The sequence below is a fragment of the Hibiscus syriacus genome, unplaced genomic scaffold, assembly GCF_006381635.1.
Source record: "Hibiscus syriacus cultivar Baekdansim isolate YM2019G1 unplaced genomic scaffold, ASM638163v2 tig00112688_pilon, whole genome shotgun sequence".
Lineage (NCBI taxonomy): Eukaryota > Viridiplantae > Streptophyta > Magnoliopsida > Malvales > Malvaceae > Hibiscus > Hibiscus syriacus.
This window is the reverse complement of record NW_024063384.1, coordinates 90,102-111,052: the sequence shown is the minus strand read 5'-3', so window position 1 is coordinate 111,052 and position 20,951 is coordinate 90,102. Positions and strand designations below refer to the sequence as shown.

General features: G+C 36.0%; 3 protein-coding genes across 4 annotated transcripts; 1 reads left to right on the top strand and 2 right to left on the bottom strand.

Moving 5' to 3' along the window:
* Nucleotides 1–927: 927 nt before the first annotated feature.
* On the top strand, nt 928–13,435 carry LOC120182599 (zinc finger CCCH domain-containing protein 14-like). The gene is made up of 3 exons (XM_039187528.1): nt 928–1,170; nt 2,873–2,933; nt 12,569–13,435. The coding sequence occupies exons 1-3, from the start codon at nt 1,095–1,097 to the stop codon at nt 13,323–13,325; spliced, it is 894 nt and encodes a 297-aa protein (XP_039043459.1). The 5' UTR covers nt 928–1,094; the 3' UTR covers nt 13,326–13,435.
* A 235-nt stretch (nt 13,436–13,670) lies between these two features.
* Nucleotides 13,671–14,986, bottom strand: LOC120182579 (putative E3 ubiquitin-protein ligase LIN-1). Of its 2 annotated transcripts, XM_039187511.1 has the most exons (4): nt 14,870–14,986; nt 14,450–14,707; nt 14,041–14,350; nt 13,671–13,881 (listed from the first exon to the last, which is right to left on the bottom strand). In XM_039187511.1, the coding sequence occupies exons 1-4, from the start codon at nt 14,954–14,956 to the stop codon at nt 13,760–13,762; spliced, it is 777 nt and encodes a 258-aa protein (XP_039043442.1). In that variant the 5' UTR covers nt 14,957–14,986; the 3' UTR covers nt 13,671–13,759. The 2 variants fall into 2 exon arrangements, with proteins under 2 accessions (XP_039043442.1, XP_039043441.1); XM_039187510.1 differs by having other exon boundaries at nt 14,041–14,707.
* A 259-nt stretch (nt 14,987–15,245) lies between these two features.
* On the bottom strand, nt 15,246–18,079 carry LOC120182563 (putative E3 ubiquitin-protein ligase LIN-2). Its single transcript, XM_039187502.1, has 3 exons — nt 16,475–18,079; nt 16,017–16,260; nt 15,246–15,938 (listed from the first exon to the last, which is right to left on the bottom strand). Exons 1-3 carry the CDS (start codon nt 18,077–18,079, stop codon nt 15,250–15,252), a joined length of 2,538 nt encoding a protein of 845 aa, XP_039043433.1. The 3' UTR covers nt 15,246–15,249.
* Between the last annotated feature and the right edge of the window lie 2,872 nt (nt 18,080–20,951).

Sequence of the window (20,951 nt, the reverse complement as noted above, 5' to 3'; positions counted from 1 at the left end):
TTTTAACTCCTAACTTTAAATAAATTTTAAATATGATTTTTTTTATAAATTCAGGGCAGTTTAGTGATAAATTTTCAATTTACCATTGTTTAAAGTGCTTTTATTCTTCTCGAAACCCTGGCTTCCCCCATGCGTGGCACACCTCGTCCCTAAACCGGTGACGATTACCGATCAAGCATATTGAAATTTCAAATACCAACGCCCGACAAAAGCATGAGAGACATACAAGGAATGATGCAGTGGATATATATAGGATCTTATCTTCACTAATTCCAATATATATTAACGAAGATAAAACCTTAAATGGCAATAGAGTGTCCAACAATATACCTCACAATCTTTTACAAGATTTACGAGTAACCTTATACCAACATGCAAACAAAGCAGGAGTATAGCAGATTACAGCTCAGAGAAAGTTCAAGTTGTGAGGAACTCATCAAATGATTTTAGAAGGGAATGAGAATGTCGTTCTCTTTAGAAGTCTTGAATTCGAGCAGTTACGTCAGTAGAGTGTATGCATTATCAATGGGTGTGTCGTGCAAAGAGAAACTAGGTTTTGGCAAAAATAAAAGCATATTAAAAGAAGGGTTAGTTTATAGATGTTCATAATTAAAATTTTCTCTAAAGTTCAAGGATTAAAACAAAATTAAATCTTCTTAATAATGTGTCACGTCATCAAAGTAACGTCATTCAATATCTTAGTTACAAAAACTTAATAAAACCATAATATAAGTGATTAAAACTTAACATTTTCAAATTTGATGAGTAAAAGTGATAAATATGAAGGTAAGTGACCATCCCGGTAATTTACTCTTAATTAATAATTGTGTACTACAGGTGAATTAACCCATAAATAAAATAGGAATCATTTTGTTTCAGGCTCGGTGCATACACATCAACTGCACCTAAGCTTTGAACACAAGAAGGGAAAAACCAACTGCACATAACCCTAATTTTTCAATTTTTCCCTTTTCCGTTATTTCCCTCCTTCACTCCTTTCCCTTCTACTTCGAACCCTAATTACACATTCTCTCTCCTAGGATTCCATTTATTTGTTTCCATTTTCTTTTTCCTCGGACCTCGTTCTTGGTCCTATGGAGTTTGGTGCCGGTGGACGCAAAAGAGGGAGACCAGAGAATGGCAATGGAGGCTTCAAGAAATTCAGGCAAGGTGCGAACTTTCAACTTGCTTTTACATATATATCTATATATATGTAAATGTTCAGCTATTTGTATATATAATTTTTTTTAATGTTTGTACAAGTTCGTTTGTTGTGTATTTGAGATGAAAACGATGGTTTCTCAGGCTCCAACTTCTTTTGCTTTCTTTGTGTTGTTCGCCGAAGTACTGAAAAAGTGGAAAGCTTCGAATTTTGTGTAGTGATGTCTAAGAGTGTTTGGTTGCTGGGAAAGCACCAATGGAAATTTGAGTATTATTTATAGTTTTAGTACATGGATATAAGCATTGTCATCTGGGAATGTGTAGAGATGAATTTAAATTGAATGAAGTATACTCAAGTTTAATATGAATTCAAAATAGAAGCTTGGTTACGAGGGATAGAAAAGAAAAAGTAAAAGGAACATTTTGAGTTAAATTTTCCTTGAGTTCTGCCCCCATTCAAACACACACAAAAAGCTGTGGAGCTCTAGACCACGGCAAGGTTTATATGCTTGCTACATTGAGTTTTAAAGGAATTAAGATAATACCATACAAGCAAGCATATATATATATATTGAGATTTGGGGCTGTTATTCTTTCTTCAAACATGGGGTTTATATTGCTCTACAAATGGGTTAATTGATCTCATGTTTCCATTAAACAATATATGTTAGCTTAATGAATTTATGTATACTTTCTTATTTACTGTTAAATGGACAGTGACAACTAGTTTAACCAGCTTGTGGACATTTTGCATCCATTGCAGATGTATGTGTAGGTATCATCCGTAAATGTTTGTGTCTGCCCTATTTCGCCCTATTTTACTTAGTTTGGATTTGCTGAGCATTAACAATAGTGGGTTTGAACTTTGCATGTGATCCTTCATTTGTTTTTTATTTTTTTACTTTTTTTTTATGTTATTTAGTGTCTGGGCTGTAGTTGCATAGAAAAGTGTGTATCGGTGATGGTGATGGATGTTCCTTCCTCATTTATTCCTGCGGAGTTCTATTATGTAGTGCAATATTGAATATGCAGTCCATTACTCCTTTTTTCCATTCCAGATAAGCTTTTCTTGCATGATTAGAAATGATAGCCTCCTTTGGCTGTAAATTACGTGTTATATTTTTCTCTGTTGTATTATTGTATTTGTTAGAGTTTGATTTTTCATTTATATCTTTGTATGTTAAAATTTGGCAAATTTTCTTATCTTTGTATGTTAAAATTTGGCAAATTTTCTTTCATGTTGACAGTTGATTGTTGTAGAAGTTTGGGAATGCCTTCTGAATCATATAGATATTTTACTTAAATCTGATTTTTCATCCAGAAAACCATGGAAAGGGACTAGGGAGATCAACTTACGCTAGAGACACATGATTCTTTTATTTATGCTAGGAAACCAAAAATAAATCATGATGTTTAAATATATTTTTCTCACTATTTTCTCATTTAAAGGAGTATTGCTCTAACGTACAGAACAATTTTACAAGTCTTTTACTGGGTGTAATTACCAAACTGTCAGCCCACTAGTCAATTTGTTTGTAACATTGGTGATTAAATTATTATAAAAATGATGTAAACCAGTTATTCATATCTAATAAAGTGCATATTTTCTTTTGTAGTCCGGATAAGAAATGGTATTGAATACCTTGTTAAGTTCCAAAATCAATAACACTTAAAGTGAAACTGAGATAAATTAATTAATGTTCTGCAACAGAAATGGAGTCCATTCCAACTGGTATAGGAAGCAAATCGAAGCCATGCACGAAGTTTTTCAGGTTCAAATCTTAACCTATCTAAAATAAATAGCCAACTGCAGTTCCATCTATTTATAATTTTTATAATTTGCTAGTAAAATTTTCTTAGAGAACAACCTCCCGGAGCAAGATTTATGTGATTATGACTAATTAATTGATCATTTAAAATGGTGATACAGGTAATATTCTTACCCCTAATTTTGATTGAAAGACTATGGAACAGAAATGATTGATTTCTTGGAAATATTCTTTGATTAACTACTTCATGGCCTATATGCTAGCAGAATGCAAACTTGCAGGATGTAAAACCTTTTAAAGACGAAAAAAACTTGTTCCGAATAAATCGTGTTTATTTCTGCTGAATATGGCTGACTTAAATAGAGTTTACAATATAACAACTTTACATAAAAAGATGCATAAAATTAGCAACAGAATAAAAAAGATTCTATCTAATTAAAAATGATCCTATCTAATAACTAATAGAATAAAAAACTGATTCTATCTAATTAAAAATGATCCTATCTAATTAAAAATGATCCTATCTAATAACTAATAGAATAAAAACTGATTCTATCTAATTAAAACTGATCCTATCTAATATTTAATTTAGATATTCTCGACACCCCCCCTCAAGCTGGAGAATAGATATCGATCATTCCCAGCTTGGACAGAAATCCTTCGAACATCGTAGTAAACAGTCCCTTGGTGAGAACATCGACGAGCTGCTCTGATGATGGAACAAACGGTATGCAGATATCGCCATTTTCCAGCCTCTCCTTGATGAAATGTCGATCTATTTCGACATGTTTGGTCCTGTCATGCTGTACAGGATTCTGAGCAATACTGATTGCCGATTTGTTGTCGCAATACAACTTCATCGGTTTATCTCTTTCAACCTTCAGCTCCTCCAAGATCCTCCTAAGCCATAACAACTCACATACTCCTTGCGCCATGGCTCTGAACTCGGCCTCCGCACTGCTTCTAGAGACAACTGGTTGCTTCTTGCTCCCCCAAGTAACTAAGTTGCTCCAGACAAAGGAGCAATAACCGGTAGTAGATCTTCTGTCTGTAGAACTTCCGCCCCAATCAGCATCAGTGAAGATCTCCACTCTTCGACTTCCATTCTTCGAAAACATGATTCCTTTACCAGGACTCCCTTTCAAGTAATGAAGAATCCGGTAAACAGCCTTGGAGTGTTTTTCTGAGGGACAATGCATAAACTGACTAACCAAGCTCACAGCAAATGCAATATCTGGTCTCGTATGAGCCAAATAAATCAGTTTCCCCACCAGCTTCTGATACCGATTCTTGTCCACAGGCTCAACACCATCTTCTTTTTCGAGCTTTTGATTCGGATCAATAGGAGTCGCCACTGGTTTACATCCGAGTAATCCGGTCTCTTTCAAGATATCGAGGACATATTTCCTTTGCGAGATAATTATACCTTTTGAGGATCTAGCCACCTCCATTCCAAGGAAATATTTGAGTTGTCCTAGATCCTTGACTTCAAACTGGTTGGATAAGAAGTTCTTCAACGACTCCAACTCTACTGTGTCATCTCCTGTCATAACAATGTCATCTACATACACAATTAAAATAGCAATTTTACCATTATTGTGTTTGTAGAACATAGTATGATCAGACTGGGCCTGAGTGTAACCATGTTGTTTCACAGCTCTCGTGAATCTCTCGAACCAGGCTCTCGGAGATTGTTTCAATCCATAAATGGATTTCTTTAGCTTGCAGACCCTGCCATCCTTCTTCAATTCATCAAAGCCTGGAGGAACTTCCATAAACACCTCTTCCTCTAGCTCACCGTTTAGGAACGCATTCTTCACATCAAACTGTCTGAGAGTCCAATCCAGATTGGCGGCTAGTGAGAGTAGGACACGTACGGTGTTTAGTTTGGCCACAGGTGCGAAGGTCTCCTCGTAGTCAAGGCCGTATGTCTGAGTGAAGCCTCGTGCTACGAGTCTTGCCTTGTATCTCTCGATCGAGCCATCTGCATGGTATTTGATGGTGAACACCCACTTGCTGCCTACAGATCGTTTCCCCTCAGGTAAAGGAGTTAGATCCCACGTGTCATTCTTCTTCAGGGCCTTTAACTCCTCAAAAACTGCCTCTCTCCATCTCGGAACTTCTAGAGCTTCATGTATCGACTTAGGTAGTGCATCATCCATAATCCTAGTGGAAAAAGCTTTGAAATCTGGAGAGAGTTTATTATAAGATAAGAAATTGGATATTGGATGTTTTGTGGTACATGATCTAACACCTTTGCGCAAGGCTATGGGTTCAAAGAATTCTGTAGAAGGCTCTAAATTTGGAGAAGAAATAGGAGAAAGAGAAGTCGTACCTTGGACCATAGTCGAGTCCGATGGTTGGCATACCTTGGGGGCCGGTGGAACATTACTTGGTCGGGTCATCCGTCTAGAATAAACACGAAGTTCAGTAGGTGGTTCCAAGTTGGCTTCTACCTGAGTCTCACGAGGTTGTGAATTTATAGGTTGTGAAATCCTAGGATTAGTTACGGAAATATGAATTGGTTCCACTGAGCTATTTACAACCGATTTTGGCAAGAATGTTTGTTCCCAAAAACTCATTTCAGAGTCATTCACCCCCGGAAGAGAGTTTTTGTCAAAAAAAGGTTGTTTTTCAAAAAACGTGACATCCATACTCACATAATACTTCCCAGATTTAGGATCAAAGCATTTATACCCTTTTTGTGTTGGTGAAAAACCTAGAAATATGCATTTATGTGCTCGGGGATCGAGTTTTCCTCTATTTTGGCCGTGTATATGAACAAAAGCAATGCAACCAAAAATTTTAGGTGTTAAATCAGTGAAAGATCTATTTTCAGGAAACATATTCTTTAGAGCTTGCAAAGGAGTAATATAATTAAGAACTCTTGTAGGCATTCGATTTATCAAATAAGACGCTGTTAAGAGTGCTTCATTCCAAAAACGATTAGGAACATTCATAGCAAACAGTAAAGCCCTAGTCACCTCTAAAAAATGCCTATTTTTTCTTTCAGCAACTCCATTTTGTTGGGGAGTATCAACGCAAGAACTGTGATGAATAATTCCTTTTTGTTTCAAAAAATCACCTAAGATTGCATTAAAATATTCTCGACCATTATCGGTTCTAAGAACTTGAATATTTGCTTGAAACTGAGTATTGATCAGTGAGTGAAAATTTTTGAAAACACTTGCTGCCTCGGATTTTTCTTTTAGTAAATAAATCCACGTGACTCTAGTGTGATCATCAATGAATGTGATGAACCATCTAGATCCTGAGGCTGTTTTTACTCGTGAAGGGCCCCAAATATCACTATGCACAAGAGAAAAAGGTTTTGATGGAATATACTTTAAAGATGGATAAACAGATCTATGATGTTTTGCCAATTCACAAGCTTCACACTGAAAAGAAAAACCGTCCTTTTTTTTGAAAAGATTTGGAAACAAATATTTCAAGTAATTAAAACTAGGATGGCCTAACCTATAATGCCACAACATTATTTCATTCTCACAAGACAAGGTAGTAAAGCATCTCGGTTTCTGAACTTGTTTATCTGAAGGATTGTCCGTGACCAAGTGATAGAGTCCATCAACCTCCTTAGCATTGCCAATCATCTTCCCCTAACAAGGGTCCTGAAATTCAAATCCAGCAAATGTTATTGTAGCAATGCATTTGCAATCATGAATAATACGATTAACAGAGATGAGATTGCAAGAGAGCTTTGGGACATGTAGGACATTTAGTAATGTGAGAGATCTGCTGAATATGGCTGACTTAAATAGAGTTTACAATGTAACAACTTTACATAAAAAGATGCATAAAATTAGCAACAGAATAAAAAAGATTCTATCTAATTAAAAATGATCCTATCTAATAACTAAAAGAATAAAAAACTGATTCTATCTAATTAAAAATGATCCTATCTAATAACTAATAGAATAAAAACTGATTCTATCTAATTAAAACTGATTCTATCTAATATTTAATTTAGATATTCTCGACACCTTTCCATATTATAGCATACAATAATCTTTTTCAATAAAAGAAGTGATATGCCGAATCTAATGATTACTGAAGTATGGTATAGCGTAGTCTATTTTCATAGATAGTGGGAACAGAGTGCTGAAGGGTAAGCCTAAATTTTCATTACAATGTATCTGTTGTGGTGCATTTTAGGGTTCTTCATTCAGATGCAAGATTACATGCATTATAATTTTTTTTAGACATAATGTATAACACAATCAAGTTTCATGAAATCAATGCTGCTGCTTTTGAATTAAATATTTGGAGGTTGCCCCCTGATTCATTGTTTGAGAAATGTTCTTTATTTAAGTAGTATATATTTTTGAGGATTTTCTTGTCGAATATTGTTATTAAATTTCTGTTGAATATTGTGTAATTTTAGAGTACCCCACCCCCCAAATCCATTTACTTGATTAATAAATAATCTATGTATAGATTATTTTATAAACTGTTAGTGTTCTTTTCCAATCTTGGTTTCTGTTTTTTCCCTCTTTAAATAAGCTCTAGATTCTAAGAATATGCTTTTGGATATTATTCACTGGTTGAGTTCCGTGTTTATCTAGTGCTTTTATTTCCTCATTGCATTCTTATGTGTCTGTGCAAAATTTCTATTTAAGTCAAGTTCACAATGGAAGGTTCAAGGGATAAGGGATTTTTCCCCATTGTACTTGAGTTGCGACTATATATACATCTTTTAACTTTCTCTCTTGTAAAATCATTAGCTTTGTCAATTCTAATATTTCCCAGTATGCACATCATAATCAATACCTAAAATTTCCTTTTCGTACATAAATTGATAATCTGTGATGATATTAATCTGGTTTGTGTGCAGTTATTTGATTCTGGATAGATTTTTATCTCTCTTGGAGGGAAAGTAAGAATGCATCTTGATTTCTCTAGGTCATTTAGTATTCTGTGGTTGAAATTTTCACATATACATCATGGAGTTTTTTTTTATAGGAATTGAAGGCCTCATTTTTTTTTTGATAGAAGTTGGAGGTCTCATTAAAAACTCCCTTCGTATTCGTTCACATACTAAAGGTATGTTAACGAACATTGGAAGGAAGAAAAGAGTACCTCAAATTTTATTGATAAAATACCCGATACAAAAGATACCACAGAATATCCTCTCATGGTGATGTACACCATTACAACAAACACCTTAACCTCATATGACCTCATCCAAAGCCACAGTCAAATCACCTTACTTCTAATTACACCACCAGTAGTAGGAATAAAACAGAACATAATACAAATTAAAAGCAACACCTACAACCATATAGACTAAAACAACCACAATTGAAGAGACAAGATCTAATGAGACTCGTCTTCTTCAGGAGCCCAAGAGTTTGGTTTGAATGAAGGTTCTATCTCATGCACCATGACCTTGAAGAAGTTGTCAGCAACCTTCAATTCCACCATCGCATCAATTCTTGCATCAGCCTTTGTGAGGACTTGAATTTTTGCCCGATCAAAGGATGATGGAGACTGACAACTTTCGTCGATAGCTAGTAATAAACCCCACTTATCAGCAATGTTCTTGAAAGTATCCCAATTCCATGCGTGAAAAGGAACACCCTCGCAAACTAACCATACTCGACGACACTCCATGACCAATTGAAGGCCTCATTAAAAACCCCCTTCTTGATTGAAGGAGCTTGTAAAGAAGCTCCTACCAGCGGAAGAGGGAAAAGAGTGCCTTTATATTATATTAACCATAAAAAATTACATAAGATACATCCAAGGGGCTATCCCAAAATAACCAAAAACGAAATAAACTACCGACACAACCCTGTACAACTCTACAATGACCTCTACTCTGGCTGGCCAAACCCGGTCTAGCATCGCTACTGAAGACTTACACCCTACACGCAGCCAGGAAAACAGCACAAAACAAATCCACAATATTCCTAAAGCAATCAACCAATCCCCTCCTTAGCTAACTTATCAGCTTCCATATTGCAACTCCTAGGAATCAATCTCAGAACAATATCCTTAGCCAAAATAGATGCCCCAATTTTCTCCACCATCGAACTGAAAAAAGCAGGTGCAAAGATCTGTTTAGAAATCCAATCCACTGCTGTTTTACAGTCACTTTCAATTATTAGTCTCCCTTTGTTAGCCCAGTCCGATGAGAAGAAAAACATAATGCCTTCCTTAATAGCTTTCAGCTCTGCCAAAATAGGAGTTCCAGGCCCTACCGATGTTGAGAATATGGCTAATGTATCAGGGGTAGAATCTTTCAAAATACCACCTATACCTCCTTGCAACCTATCCCCTCTTACCGCCCCATCAACGTTAAGTTTGAACATATGTGGTGGCGGTGGAGTCTAACAATTAGCCTTGTCAGGGAAATGAGAATACTGAACCTTATCCGCAAGCTTAGGATCTCCAACTAGATTGTCCGAGTTGATACGAACCAAAGAGTATTTAGCTAAAAACCATTTAGCCAATCTGAATCTGGTGAAAAAGAACAGAGCAGAATTGTCGACCTTCCCATTTTCGAATACAACCAAATTCCGAACCTTCCATATTGACCAAAGAACGACCCCCGGGATGAACTTCCAAATACACGAATTCTTCCTTAAAAACGACCAAGAGCACAGAAATGAAATGGGGTCCTTAGGTAGAGCAGTAGAAATGTAACACCCCCAACCCGTACCCGACCCGGATACGAGTCCGACGTGTCACATTGACTTTTCAAATCTTGACTCTTAAGAAAAATCCCGGGAAATTTAAAACTTTATTTAAAACAAAATACAGACTTGATCAGAGTGCTCGTACTTAATGACTTATTACATGCCAACACTTTATACATAACCAAATACATACTTTGTCAAATACTTCTGATCTGATCTTTTAGTAGTGATACTGTCTTTGCCACTTCTATTCTTTCACTTCTCGTTCTTGGTACCTACGTGTAAATCACTTACACGCTAAGTCATAGACTTAGTGAGACATATAAAACATATAATATAACCATATATCATTTCATATAAATAAAAGACATACATATACAAACACTATCAATAATCCTTTCCACTTACCATATACTCATCATATAACACATATAATTCATGTATGTGCATTCATTTCATTGAATCACTACATATCAATATGCATGAATCTATGGTATGATAACAATATACAATCAGGTCATGCACACATGCAACTTACCTTCTTTTATCACTTTCACTTTCATTTGTCTTTCAATTTCATTGCCCATGTATATTATTGAGAATAGAGGTATGTGAGTACATTGAGGTTGTGCACTAATGCTGTCACCACAGCTCGTATAAATGTCCCGAAAGACCTATCCAGAGGTCACACAGACCCCGGTAACTATCCAGAGGTCATAAAGAACCTCGGCAACTGTCCATAGGTCCCAAAGAACCTAGGTAAACTGTCCATATGTTCCTTAGAACATAGGTATACTGTCCATATGTCTCGAAAGACATAGGTAAAACCCTCGACTCTTGGCATGCCAACTATACCTATAGCTCTCGTATCATATACTATGGGCATTTATTTATACATTTCGTATCACTTGTTCTTTCTCTTCTGTCACATATCACATGTATGTGTAACCATATATCTCATATCATATCACATGTATTATATATATACATGTATTCATGTAAATCATTTCATGTAATTCATATCACGTATATCACATGTGCATATAAGCTTATAGCTTCTTTCACATATACATGTAGTCACATAGCTTTCTTTCATGTAACCATGCATGTCATGTCAAATAACATATATCATATGTTGCATTTTCAGTTAAGCATATAAATCATATAACATAGCATCCATCTATTTCTATGAATTAATGCATACATGGTAATCACATAACAATTTAGAAGTTACTTCTTACCATAGTAACTCCATTACTGGCTCATCACAAGCCAATGTTAATTCAATAAAATAAGTACAAAATAAATTGTACTCACCTTAGCTTTGCTTTGATTCGATTCTAATTCCTCAATTGTCCTGAAACGGATCACTTTCTATCTCTACATAACAATACACAGATTCATATCAATATTCCAATTGATATATTACTTCTTAGGCTAAGAGAAAAGCCCATTTCTTCTTTCAATGAAGGTATGCATCGATGCACTACTTGTGCATCGGTGCATAAAATGCATTCGATGTTTTTATTTTAAAAGGATGCATCGATGCATTATCTATGCATCGATGCATCAAAGGCATTCGATGTTCTTCTTTTAAAGGAATGCATCGATGCACTTATGAATGTGCATCGATGCACCTTGTCCAGAAATTGCATTTCAATCCCGAAATTCATCAATTCTTCATTCAATTCTTCTATTTTAATCCCCTATTATGACTTTAAACTCAACTATCATTATTGAAACCAACTTATGTCCATATAAATCATATTTATCTTCCATATTTCATCAAGATTCTTAAAATTAAGAATCTTACTAAACTTTCAAATTTGTTATAAATCTTTTCTAACTTCATAAATCTCTTATTCTTCTTGATGACAAGTCAAATTCCATCTTAAAAATCTCTTATTAACTCTTTTCCAAAATTTCCTTTAAAAACCCATTTTCTTTAATCTTTCATAACTTCTTTATCTTTCAATCTTAAGATAACCTAAGCTTTCCTTAAGCTTAGTTATTATCTAATGATCAAAACCCAACCATAAATTTAGCAAATAACCAACTAACAAAGAAACTCACCTTTGCAAGCTGGCTCTTCACGTTTGAGAGAAGATGAAGATGAAGAAGATAAGTCTAAAACTTATCTCTTCAATCATACCTCTCATATATTATAATACCCATTTATTAATATTTAATATTATCTTTGTTCAATGACCATTTTGCCCTTCATCTACTTTAATAATTACTAACAACTTTTAGGAATTATTTCCAAATAAATCATCGAATTATTCCATTCTTCTACTTAATTCATCAAATTCTTAAACTTTATAATTTAGCCACTAACCCCTAGTTTGGGATGTTACAAGAAATTTCCCATAGCCTAAGGAATTTAGTCCACAACTCCCCTGCTACCACACAAGAGAAGAAAAGGTGATCAACAAAATGTTGAGGTGAATTGGTGAAAAGGGTACTTCTAAAATTTCGAGGATAACATTTGGTTATGCTATTATTATTGTTATAGCTATCATTGTTACAATTGTTGGCTGCCTGATCTTGAAAATTTTTCTCCTATCAGACTCGCCAGTTTTACAACTTAGTTGGGGGAGGAAATAACCACTAGATTGAAGTCTCAAAATTATGATTTTTTTTCTGAAGTTGCTATAAATTAATGGGATTATTGATTTGATTGGTTCTGGGTAATTATAAAGGGCTGTGGCATGTTCTGGTACTTGTTACTCAATGATTTAATGATACATAAGATTGCTATTTTTTGCTATTCCTGAATGCTAAAAGCAGTAACCCTTTATAAATCAGAACTATTTCTTAGTATTGCATGAGTTTACAAATGCTTGAAGAGCCTTGATCAATTCATAATTTTATGAAATTTCACTGTGTTTATATATATAATAACTGATACTTAATATTATACCATTAGTAAAATTGTATTTCATTGATGTTAGCCTGATACATGAGTTTTGTTCACAGCACTTCTGGATGCCCGTTTGGTGAGAGCTGTCATTTCTTGCACTATGTTCCTGGTGGCATCAAAGTGGTGTCTCAGATGCTTGGTAGCAACCCAGCTCTTCCTACCGCTTCCAGAAATACAGCAGTCCCACCATCCTTCCCCGATGGCTCATCTCCTCCATCCGTGAAAACCCGTTTGTGCAACAAATTCTGCAGCCCTGAAGGTTGCAAGTACGGTGACAAATGCCATTTTGCCCATGGGGAGTGGGAGCTTGGCAAGCCAACTGGTCCTACTTATGAAGATCCTCGTACTATGGGATCTATGCCAGGAAGGATGGCTGGTAGGATGGAGCCACCCTCACAGGGTCTTGGTGCTGCAGCCAGCTTTGGAGCATCTGCCACTGCCAAGATCAGCATTGATGCATCCCTTGCTGGAGCTATCATTGGTAAAAATGGTGTGAACTCAAAGCATATTTGTCGTGTTACAGGAGCTAAGTTTTCCATAAGAGACGACGGGTCAGATCCTAGTTCAAAGAACATTGAGCTGGAGGGAACATTTGATCAGATCAATCAAGCTAGTGCAATGGTTAGGGAACTCATTCTAAATGTTAGTTCATCGTCTGGAATTAGCAAGAAGAATCCTACTATGGGTGGCTCGGGTTCGGCGAACAACTTCAAGACTAAGCTTTGTGAGAACTTTTCCAAAGGATCCTGCACTTTTGGTGATAGGTGTCATTTTGCACATGGAGCAGAAGAACTACGCAAATCTGGAATATGATTTCCTCATGCTTTATGTTAGGTAAAAACCCTTTTCTGTTTATTTTGCTGTACTATGAGTTTTTGTTTTTGCCGAATGCAATGGTAGCTTGAAGTCTCAGTTTTCTAGTTTTCTTTTTCCCCTTATTTCTTATGTTTGGTGTTTTTTCCTTGCATACCTAATCTAACTTTCCTGCTGGCGACTATCCATCCATTATTGCTCAAAAACGAGAGTCTACAGTTCAGCAGAACAACTAAAGACATTACTTCTTTTTGACAACGTCACAGTATTTTCCCTTATATGTTATGAAATTTCTATAAATAGTTCTAAGAATCAATTAGAAAACTAAAAAACTTTTTCTACATGTTTACAGCAGTATATGACATTTAGCAAATATAAATATATTCAAAACTTTAAAACTGTGAAGCAACAGAGCATCATCTTCTTCCTGAAATTTAGAGGTCTGTAGTAGAAGAAATTATGCCATATAGCTCCTTTGCTGTCCATGTTACATCAGCAAGGCTTCTTAGAGGACCCACCATCTCTTCTGCAATTGTCATTAGCATGACCCTGTATTCTGCAATACATAAGGGAGATGGTCATTTTATTGTTTAAACCATAACTCGAACTTCATTGTTTCAAATCTGAACCACTTATATTTTCCGTAAGCTGATTCCTCTGGTTTGAAAACGATGGTTAGATATATTAAGGAACGTAGTAAAGAGTAGCTGCTAACCTGCAATTTTACTTAAGTTCAGCAAAGACATCGAAGCAATAATCTTATGTTGAACTTGTGCACCACTTTCAAGGCTTTGTTTGAGCTGGGAGATAAGAGTGCATAAGGTCTGCTGCAACTCGGTATCATCAGTTGGCGACGGTAATATACTGGTCAACCACGCTACAGTTGCTAGGCAGGCAGTCACCAAATCCCTGTTTCCCATGGCTAAACAGTTAGAAATAGCCTCTAAAAATGACTTGTTGCCGCTTCCAACTAGTAACACCGACAAATTCCGCAACCACTTCGCAATGGCTTGTTCTTCATCTTCCTGGTTATTATAGAAGAATGGACAATTACACCAGTCCCATATGAATATAATGGAACAAAGGAGAAATAATGGTGAATGGAACTTAGAGATGAAACTTACTGATAGAGTACTGTCACCAATATCTAAATCCGCTTCTTTTACGATAGAATTTGCGTGACTGCCATCTTTGAACCCAGCTACCTTCAGAATCCAGTCCTCTGTCAATAACTTCCCAGACAAAGAAAAACGTCCTCCAAGGATAAGTAGCGCTTTGCAACATTTTTCTTGAACCCCCTCATTGATTAAGCTGCTATCCAGTGCTTCTGTAATGGCATCAACAGCCTGCTGTCTGTATAAGCCATATTTTTGAGGATCTATCTGCAGTACATGTTCATCTCAGTCTTGAAACAGACTTACTCCGATATTAATAAATGAAAACAAAACAAATGATTGAGAGAAAAAATGAGTAAACAATCGGAATAATAATATGAAAAAAAAGAATCAACATTTAGAATATACTATTAAATCCAACAAGCTTACCAGCAAATCTATGTTCAACAACAGTGTGGCAACCAAGGGTCTTTGTACAAGAGGAGAATTTTGGAGATAATCATGAATAGCATGCATAATATTCGTTATCTCTTCATTCTGCAAATCACTCAGAATCAGTAACCGAACAGACGGTGCTCACCCGAATCAATATCGAATGAAAGCTCTCATTTTCACTCATAACTAGGCCATGCTTTCATAAATCATAATTGCATATATTTGCTAAAGTTTTTTTACTTTTCTGATGCTTCCACTATAGGGAAACTTTACTATCTCTCTCGGGGTAGCACGCTGTCTAGTAGAAAGATTAGAAGGAACTCTTCTCAGAGTCTAACCAAACGCTTAGATTACCCTTTTTCCCCCTATCTACCTTATGTTGAACCTTTCATAGAAAAATTAAATATCACAAACCTGCTCAAGCATATCAGTTCTGCCAGTAACAACACTGCATTTGTCCTCGAGTTTACTCGCTTGCTGCAAACCAGCTTGAATAGACACTGTTTGTTAATGTCTCTCGCTATTTGATATCTGGAGACTGAATCTGCTTCAATGCAACAGGAAAGAAGTGCTGCGACACGTACGTTCTCTTCCATGTTTCCTGGTTTAAACCTTTGAATGAGAAATGGCAAAGCTCCGAGAGAAATAAGGTGTATGGTATTCATTATTCTTTCTTCTTTGCTTAAAGTGGTAAGAAATTGGTCTAAAATAAATATAGCCTTTCCCCCCCTCCTTAGTAACCCATGTTCCTTTGGATTACCAACTATTTGAAAGGCCAATGCCAAGTTTTTCATACAATTGTCCGATTTCCAACTGTCGATTACCCGTTTCAAAATAATGTTGGTATGCGGCACCAACAGATAATCCAATGATTTCCCTGTTACTGGACAAGTTATTTTTCCCTGATTAAACCACTCCTTGATGGCCATTCTCTCAAAGGTTTGACCCGTCTCCAAAGTCACCGGGTCTTTGAACAACTTTCCTGTCAGAGGACAAATAAAGTCCTTGTGTATGCTTGAGAATAAGGATTCTTCATCAGAACATCCATAAGTTTCATACAACTCTGCATCGAGACAAGATCAATATGAACAACCAATTTGAACCCTTGAATATAATCACAACTGCTTGTCCTTCAACTTACCTTCACTAAAGTTAGGAAGACCAGAGAGAGTAAGATCATCTGTGATCTTAGTTTGTTGCAGCTGAAATGCCGATTTTGCTAGCCTTTTGAGCATGAGCTCATTGGCAGTTAAAGGAACAGGTGAATGTAGCTCATCGTAATCTTGTGCAGTTGTCTTCCATATGTTATAAGCCTCTTTTTCTTGCAGCATGCTCAGTCCTGGCAGTCTCCATTCTTCCTCGGCTGTTGAGGAGATGCCATCTTCCTGCACCATAGTTAAATAAGCTTTATTTCTGATTGTCTACTTCCGCATCTCGGGAAATCTTATCGGAGTGTCACTGGTATAGGAACCATATTTTCTACTCGGTAGATTCTTTAACATAAACTATAAACAAATATTTTGTGAAAGCAAGGCAAAATGGACCATAAGTTTGCAAAGAAATAAAAATGAGGCTTTATATTTGATAAAAGTTGCTTACAAGAAAGGATGCATCATCCCGCGGACTTTTGGAGGAAGCTTCGCCATGATTTTGGCATGGATATTTCACCGTCTCTGAAGAGAACGTTAATGTCTGTTTAACATAAATAGAAGAGATATCTGAGCTTTTCCCGCATGTATCATAGTAATGTAACTCGTTATCTCCGGTTTCCTCTAGTCCGGGTTTACTGGATCGTCCAAATACAGCATCATATAACTTTTTACTCACCATCGGCTGAGGTGAGAAAGGACTAGTTGGACTAGCTAGATCTGGAGAATGAGCAAGTGAATCCTCTTGTTGAATTTTTCCGACTGATACGGACGGAACATGGATGGAAGGGAAAGGAGGAGCTTCTATACCCTCGGTGAGCCAATCCTTGTAATAAGAAGCTAATTGGTAAGTGCTAGAATCCACGGTTTCATTGTACACTTTCTCAAGAAGCTTCAGTTTCCTCTCCCTGCTTGGTGCATCTGATAGAGAACTAGCTTCCTGATTGTACCAAGCCTCGAGATGTGAAAGATGTGGGCGAAACAAATCGTCCCACAGTTCGGGCAAGAGATTCGTCCGTGCCTGAGAAGGTGAATCTCTAAACACTTGCAGAAGATGCCTTGCCGAAACCCTGTCCTTCTTTTGTAGCTTATATATCAAACTTAGGTAAAGATGAGCACATGAGGACAGCATTGCGTTAGGAAACCCGTGCGTGAAGCTGTCCTTCAAGTCGTTCGAATTCAAGCCAGTTATCACACTAAGCTGCAATGAAGCCTTTTTCAGTTCTTTTGCATTGACACACTCTCCAATGGCTTTCTCTACCATCTCGATTGCTTGCTCAAGGTTGACAATGACTTTGTCTTCAATGTCATTGTCTTCTAGTCCGATAAAGTCGAGGGAGGAGAAACATTTGAGACGAAGAACATCACGGAATTCGTCGTCTCGGATAAAGCGTTTAATATAACTGCTTAAGATGGATACAAGTGCTTGAATAGCAACTTCATCAAGGGCAGGTTGAGAAACCATTGGTACCGGATCATCATGCTTTTCGTGGTGGCCATCTTTAAAGCTTTTACGATTCCGTGAACCTCTGTTAGCATTGTCATAAGCAGCATCCTGCAGCTTCAAGTTGTTTCGATGATTATCACTATAGCTTCTTCGACCAAGTAGGTATTTAGTAGAAGCATCATCGTTCCTTTTATCTCGTCTCCCTAAACTGTGCCGCCCGACATTAGCAAATACATCCTTCACTCTCTCGGTTTCTTCCACTCCTATCTCAACGATCTCGTTTCCCCGAAAATCGTCCTCTCGCCGATCACTAGAACCTCCTCCTTCAAGCCTGTTTTTATTTCCATTTTTCATTTCAGCATATAGGTTCTCTCTTCTAACAAGATAATCTCTTGGCCTCCTAAGCGTGGTACTATCACTACTCGACAATTCACCCTTCGAGCTGTACCGAGAAACATCGGACCTCGTCCTCTCCGTCCTCACTCTGTTACTAAACGGCGAATCCAGCTTGCTCAAGGCCTCTAACCTGACAGATGATCTCAACCTTGTAACCGAAGTCCTTCCTCTAAACCCTTCCTCTGCAAGAAGCTCCTCCAAAGATGATGCCATTTCTTTATGCTGTTAAGAGTCCCCCCTTGTATGCTAAATCCTGTTGCAAAGAAAGATTGGCACCAGAAATAGCTACGAATTTAGTTCATCTGAAATGGGATTTCATCAGAATACATTCATTTTAACTATCCGAGGGAAATTTCACTTGTAAATGCTTGCATTTGGCCAAAAGAGAATCACCGTACTCATTAAACATGCAAAACAACAAAGATAAATATGATAGAACTACCTGAACTACCATAATAAAGTAGGCATTAAACGCCAATCGACAATACTTTGCGTCAAAATGGTGAAAAATATCATTAGAAGACATAAGCAGTAACTAAAAAGTACATAAAAATACATACTCTTCGCTCATTAAATCGAGTTTTCAATCTGATTCAAATTGTTCAACACGAAACCCAAAACCCATATCTTGGTAATAGACAATGTAAACCGAGTTGCACTCGAGGCTGAGTGGAAAGCAAACATGAAGAACAACAAAGAATCGTGTAGGATCTGAAAAGAACGGAATATATAAGCAGGAGATGCCGAGGGAGGAAAAGCCATGGGCACATAAATGACGATAACATTGGGTATCAAGGCAAGAGTCGAAGGCTTCAAGACCGACAAATGAAAGCAGACATAATGGAAGCTTTTTTGTTTGTTTGTTTATGTGTGTGTGATGTCAACAGTATCTAATATATTCCACATTTCAATGTTTTTTGTTTTTGTTAATTAATAATTTCAACAGTTAGCTGCCGCCCTTAATGGCTTCATCTTTGTCTGAATATAAAAGTTGTTTTGAAATTCGGTTTTAATTTATTATAATATATTTTTAATTAATATTTAAATAAATAATTTAATACATATACAAATACACCAAGATGATATGAAATTATAAAAATTATTTTCAAAAAAATTATTTTGCAATGTGACGTGCTAGTAAGGATTAAATTGTATAGGCATAGAATGAATAGGGTGGATAATGTAAATAGGTAACTTTATGTTGATTGGGGGTTTATATAATAGAAAATAACTTTAGTGACCGAAAATGCCTTATAATATACGATTTTAATCAACTTTTTTTGAATTTGCCAAAATGACCAACAAAATCGCAACGCGAACTCCAATTTCACAACTCAATTTCCAGATTCGCAACGCGAATCTGTAATTCGCAACGCTCGCAAAACGTGAAAATCTTGTGTAACGCAAAACACAAAACGCCTTTTTTCGATAGAGAAAATAACATCAGTGAAACAAGTGTTGGTAATGCTCAATCCCACATAGTATTGGAAACATTATTGGGAATGGGTATTTAAGGCTTGGATTTCCTACTTCCTTGTTGAGTGAAAGAGAACAATGGGGACTCTTGCGCACCGCTGCCGCCGTCCGTCTCGTCTCAGGCCGGGTCGGGGTCGTGGTCGTAGTAATACGTGTCTTCGACACGTCTGCGTGGATACTATTTTTTTAGAGAAAATTCTTAAGAAACAAATGCAATACCATCAGTCGCGTTGCGATTTTGGAAGATCGCGTTACGAAACTGAAAATCGCGTTGCGAAACTGAAAATCACGTTGCGAAGCTGAAAATCGCGTTGCGAATCTGGAAGATCGCGTTGCGATTTTTATATTCGCGTCGCGAATAAAAAAAAGGCGTTGCGAATCTGGAAACTGAGTTGTGAAATTGGAGTTCGCGTTGCGATTTTGTTAGTCATTTTGACAAATCCAAAAAAATTGGTTAAAATCGTATATTATAAGATATTTTCAGTAACTGAGGTTACAGTCTTTTTGTAGCAGCTATAGATAAATGATTATCAAAAAAAAACTTTTAAAAGTTAATTTTAATTCAATTAAAATAAAATAATTTGATTTTATTATACTTCAAAAGAAAATCTTCAGAAATTACTAGTTCTTCATCAATTAAAACCCCTCAACTCCGCAATATTTTTTTACATTTAATATATATATATATATATATATATAATTTGAATATTAATGAAATAATTATAAATTATTTTCACCTTTTAAATGTTTATATTTTATCCCTCTCAAGTTGGGATCATGATTTTGTCTTGACCTTAGATAGATTCCTCTGTTTATGGAAGTTGTAAAAGGATTTTTAATATCTGAAACGCATAGACAAGATTCTTAGATAGACCCACATGATTTATCAGTGATAATTGAGTTTATATAGCTCGTTAGTCTACAAATTGTCATAATAATTCTACAATTGACACATACGCTAAATATTATTATAAATACCTCTAATTAAAACCGAGAAAGAAGACAAACCTCCAATATCCTAATCCATCTTCATCTTTCGATCATTTCTTTCATACAAAGAAACATCGATCAACGTTTGTTTTTTTATTGACGGTAACTCTCTATCTAAAGTAAAATAAATAAAGACGAAATAAATCATTGTCGTCAACAAACTTATGGAAATTGAAAGATTAAATTATTAAAATACATAAACGCTAAAATCTAAATTTAACGTCGCAACTTTTATGTTTTTTAAAAAGGGTTGTCTGTCTTGTACCTATGAGTTTGATAAGCAAACTCCATATAGTTTTTCTGGTTAAAACGATGGTGAAAGAGACAATGAAGAGTGAGAAACAATATAGGCAAAGGATTATGGTTTCTTTAAGTTTCTCCTTGTATCTTTACAATTGAAGGCAATCAATTAGTACAAAAATTATTTTACTAATGGTGTCCGTACTAAAATTTTATTTGTGTCCACCTCATATAAAAGTTTTAAGATATTAATATATGTGTCTACCTTAAACGAACATTTATGGATTCGCCACTTATTATTATAGAACATATTTCTCGGGAAGAAAATGGAACTCAAGTTTGTGAAAACTAAAAGATTAAGGGACAAATATTTTTACAA